Source organism: Manis javanica, chromosome 11, assembly GCF_040802235.1.
Source record: "Manis javanica isolate MJ-LG chromosome 11, MJ_LKY, whole genome shotgun sequence".
In the NCBI taxonomy this organism is placed as follows: Eukaryota; Metazoa; Chordata; class Mammalia; order Pholidota; family Manidae; genus Manis; species Manis javanica.
Genome location: NC_133166.1, coordinates 23,713,405 through 23,718,420, shown reverse-complemented (window position 1 = coordinate 23,718,420; position 5,016 = coordinate 23,713,405). Strand labels below are relative to the sequence as shown.

At 46.0% G+C, this 5,016-nt stretch overlaps 1 protein-coding gene across 1 annotated transcript; it reads right to left on the bottom strand.

Annotated features, from left to right (window-relative positions):
- Positions 1–374: 374 nt before the first annotated feature.
- On the bottom strand, positions 375–1,322 carry LOC140844184 (olfactory receptor 52P1-like). The gene has a single exon (XM_073215667.1). The coding sequence runs from the start codon at positions 1,320–1,322 to the stop codon at positions 375–377; it is 948 nt and encodes a 315-aa protein (XP_073071768.1).
- Between the last annotated feature and the right edge of the window lie 3,694 nt (positions 1,323–5,016).

The window sequence follows — 5,016 nt, the reverse complement described above, 5'->3', positions numbered from 1 at the left end:
CACCCCAGATGGGTAGGTGGCAGGTTTAAAAAGCAAGGAAACTTACTAATGAGGCTTCTCTTGGGCGGTCATGATGAGCAGATCTCCACACCTGCCTGCCAAATCTTAGAGGTTTATATAGAGGCCTTAACTGGGTCAGTCATGAATACCATCCAGAAGGTCTCAATACCACCTTACTCTCTCAAGGCTATGTCCTTGGGACAGCTCCCACTGTGAGAAGAGCAGGCAGAGCATACATTTCAAGGACAGAGGAGGGAGGAGGAGCCTCCAGCTGCTCGAGGGTCAACTGTAGGTCATGTCCTCTTGATTACTCTCTCTGACAAATGCCCAAGGGCTAAGAGAAGAGGATAGGGTTCCAGGGTCAATGGAAGACTTTATGACTGAGCAGTGCCCCACTTGAGGAGTCTGAGGGCCCCGTCCTGGATCTGCTTGGTCTTCATGCCATAGATGATGGGGTTGAGCATGGGCGGCACAATGAGATAGAGGTCAGCTAGGAGGATGTGGATGTGCCGGGGCACATGCTGGCCGAAGCGCTGTGTGTAGAATGAGAAGAGTCCTGGTGTATAGAAGAGAAGGATGACACCTAGATGGGAGCCACAGGTGCCAAAGGTCTTAGCCCTTGCCTCCTTGGATGAGAGGCCTAACACAGCCTGGAGGATAAGCGCATAGGAGATGGTGATGCAGATGGAGTCAGTGCCCACCACCAGAGTGGCAGCAGTGATACTGTAGATGTTGTTTGGCTGTGTGTCCCCACAAGCTAGCTTCACCACAGCCATGTGCTCACGGTAGGAGTGGGCCACCACTCGGTTACAGTAGCTCAACCTTGCCAGTAAGCAGGTAAGTGGGGTCATGAGCCCCAAGCCACGGAACACAGCAGCAGCTCCCAGCTTTCCCACAGCCTCTGGCAGCAGCAGTGACCCATAGTGCAGTGGCTGGCAGATGGCCAAGTAGCGGTCAAAGGCCATTACTAGAAGGACACCAGATTCTACAGCTGAGAAGCCATGGATAAAGAACATCTGGGTAACACAGGCCACAAAGTCTATCTCAGCAGCATTTGCCCAAAAAAGTGCAAGGAGCTTGGGCACAGTAGAGGTACAGAGCACCAGGTCAATGATGGACAGCATGCACAGGAACAGGTACATAGGCTGGTGCAGTGCAGGCTCTGAATACACCACCAGCAGCACTGCCATGTTGCCAAGCACTGCCAGGGTGTACATGGAGCAGAAGGGAAATGCGATCCAAAAGTGGGATGCCTCCAGGCCAGGAATTCCTATAAGCAGGAAGGAGTCTGGGTTCTGATGGCTGTGGTTTGTGGGTTGCATGGCTAGGTCAAGGTGGGGTGGGTAGAGAAAACCTCACTGCCTTGCTCTGAGCCCTAAGAAGCCCTGAGAGATGGAGTGGCTGGGATTCATCCTGATGTTGTAGCTGAAACAGAAATGGCAGGAGACAACATCTGAGTTAGACTTCATGAAAAATATCCAGGATTAGAAGAGGTGTAGAGCTCTGGGAAGGATGCAAGGCAGGAGGTGAAGGTACCATTGCCAGGGTTCAAATGAGCCCTTTCCACTTGTGTATGATTCAGTGATGTCGAGGCTGGGTGCTGTAGGGTGAGTGACGCGGCTGCAGAACTCTCTCCATGGTGAAGATGAGTGGTTAGAGACTCTTACAGCTTTCTTCTCTCTGCCTGTGAACCTTCTTCTGTCTAAATTCTTAATTTCTTCTGATTCATTTGCTGGCATGACCATATAAAGGTAATGTAATGATCAAGATCAGATCGATTGCATGAAAGACCCAAATGTGGTTACTTTTTAAGATGGGAAGATTAGGACTGAGGGGAAGAGAAAGGAAAGCAAAGAGATCTTGGATTTTTAAGCCCATTGAGCCTATGGTTATTCATAGATGAGACTCAGAGCCTGGCTTCTGACCATGAACAGCAAAGCACATGGTGAGGGGCCAAATCTCGTGCAGCCTGCTATAGCCAGAGCATTGCCTGGCTCATGTTAGTAGTAGGATCCCGTGCTTACCTTAAGTGTCCTATCTAGATGCTGGCAGGAACAGGTGAGATCATGAAGATTTGGTCAAGGTGGGTATCAGGCTGGTTTGGCCACAATATGTGATTGGATAAGATTATTGAAAGATGATTGCCTTCTTAATTCTGTAGAATACTGTGTTAAGAGGTCCAATACAGTATAAGATCAAATAAATAAAAATCATAAAATCAAAACCCTAGCAAAAATTTTTGTAGTCTCTCATAAAAATCAAAGGTATATGAAAGAAGAGATAAGAAGTGAATTGTTATCATTGGGAATACAGAATCATTCACTGTAAGCATATGTGGAGAACAACATGTCATTTAGTCAAATGACATTACTGAGCTTTTGTACATCTCTGTGCCATCTTTTCGTCTATTAACCACGCTCTGTATCCCAATTCTCTCACCAATATGCACCTTCTCAGTTTTCTCTTATCCACTAGCCAACCAGAAATGGAGAATTTGTGAAAGAGGGGAGATTAAATTAAAAAGTCAGGAAGGGGGACATCAGAGGGAGAGGAGACAAGGGTGAAAAGCAAAGCTGAGAACAAGAACCAGAAATAGATACAGGAGACAGCAAGAGAGAGAAAAGTACCTTCCTCACACTGGTTTCTAATATATTGGGATGTGACTGTGTTCCGGTTGCTACTTGGGACAGAGATAGTGGAACTAATTGAATCCTCTGTGAAGATAGCCCATCTGCATCCCTAACTGTTAGCTTCAGTAATTCCTTAAAATCCCACCAGCAATCCATACCCAGAAGAAAGAGGCAGGAAGACAAAGGGTAAAGTCTTCAAATGTGATCTGGGGAAAGAATCCTGGACCAGGATGTCTGGTTTTCCATCCCAACACCAACTGTGGCTGTTGCTGTGATGTGAACAAATAATCCTGTGCCTTTCTGTCTTACCCCTTCCTTCATATGTTTCCTATTTTTTCTTCTGTGCTATTTCCCTCCCTGTTTTTCCACCATCCAGCCTGGACCCTAACATATCCAGAGGGGATTTCAGATTTTGGTGGTGGCTAGAGGGTCAGGAACAAAGAAATCTGAGTGTGTGGGGGTGGATCTTGTGAAATGGTATATGTAAAACTGTACCATTCTGTAAGCGAGCACACAATGTGTTTGAGCATGTGATTATGTGTCCACAAATGCTGCTGTACACAATGCACAAGCAAGGCTATGCTCAGAAGACACAGCTACATACATTTAGGTAAGACATTTTTTGTTGGACGGTCCATGTTTCCGTGCTTTTCCTTTGGTGTGGAGAAACCTGAGAGCTGAATAATCCAGACATAGGTAGAACAGCCTTGCTTTCTTCCCCTCAGCCGGTTGTAATTATATCAAGCTTTCTCAGCCCCTGGGCTGCCACTCAAGGAACTCTTACTGTGCCCTAGTCGCTACACGGCCCAATGACTGAAAGCTCCCTTTGCCCTCAACCCCATTTGCACACTAGGGAAAGTAAAGTTGGAAAGCATATGTTGAACACAGTGTGCCCAGATTCCAGGAGAGGTCCAGGTGAGGGCGAGCACCTTGGGGCCCTCACTTCCTGGCCATCTAATTTGAGAGAGATCCCATGAAAAATGTAAAGATTGTAGGGCACCAGGAAATAATGCAAGGGAGGAGGTGGGATACTATCACCAGCACTCAAAGGAGCCCTTGCCACTTCTGATTCAGTCATCTGTGGACTGGGATGTGAGTGGCATGGCTGCAGAACTCTCTCCACTGTGAAAGTCTCCATAGGACTTCTCTCTGCTTGTGAACCCTCTTTGGCTATACCCTGTTATTTTCTTCTGATTCATCTGCTTTCAGAGATCAGGTTAGGGAAGAGTCCCAGGCTCTTCCAAATGATTCATCCAGAATGACTACTTTATGCCCCTCACTTCTCTTTGTTTGAATTACCTTAGCATTTGGTATAAGAAAGGCCTTATGTAAAATGTGTAAGAATAGGAGTCAACTACCAGAAACAAGTCAGTCCAATGAGGAAGGAAATAGGTGCTCATGAGCATCTGGAAGCTACCAAGAATTCAACTTTATTAGGACTAAATGCAGCCTGATTCAAACCCCAGCTCTAACTCACTGGCTGTATGATCTCCATCAAAGCCCCCAGCTCACATCTAACTCAACCTGCTTCCTTATCTGTGACCTGGAAAGACTGATTCCTACTTTAGAGGCATCTGTGAGGAATTATTAGAGGAGACACTTACCTGAAGAGCACAAGCATTACATGACATATAGCAGTGAGCAAAATGTGTGGTTCTTTTGTAAGTCCCCTTTTATTTGAAGTGAAGAACACTTCAGGGAGAAAATTACCTTAGTGACAGTCAGGTCTTTGTCAGCGTGTGCAACCCTACAAAAGGGGCACAGTGAGCAGGCCAGACTTACCAGGTTTGGGGCCGAGAGTGGTAATGGAATCTCAGGTCCTCCAAGACCCATAGTGTGGGGAACAAAGGAGCTGGAGTATTTGTCCGATTATTAGAGCCCTAACTGAGAGTAAAAATTCCCTGGGGATGAAGGCACTTAAAAGGCCTCTGGGATCCTGTAAAGGGGCAGAAAACTGAAGCTAGGAAATTTGGTCCTTAATGGGACAGAGGGGAAAGATAGGATAGAGATCTATCCTGAGAGTTGAATGCAGGTAGGAAGTGGGTAGGTGGCGAGAGCCCTGAGCACAAATAATCCAGAAGGGTTTTTGGCATGGGAACACATTTTAGAATATTTTGCTGTTTTTGCATTTTCTCCTGGACCTTTTCATGTGCCTCAAATACTTGATTCTCAGCATTTCTTTTGGACAAGCTACTTAACTTCTCTAAATATTAGTTCTTCATCTATAAAATGGGGAGGCAATCAATGTTAAATGAGACAATACATACATTTATCATTTTGCCTGATCACTGAGCTCTATTGTATGTAAAGTACTAAACTAGATGTAGGGTTTAGAGGTAGGATCATGCCTCTGTTCTCAAGGAAGTCATAATCTTGTTTGGCGGAT

Coding starts and splice junctions, on each gene's coding strand:
- LOC140844184 (XM_073215667.1), bottom strand. CDS start 1,322: ATGCAACCCACAAACCACAGCCATCAGAACCCAGACTCCTTCCTGCTT.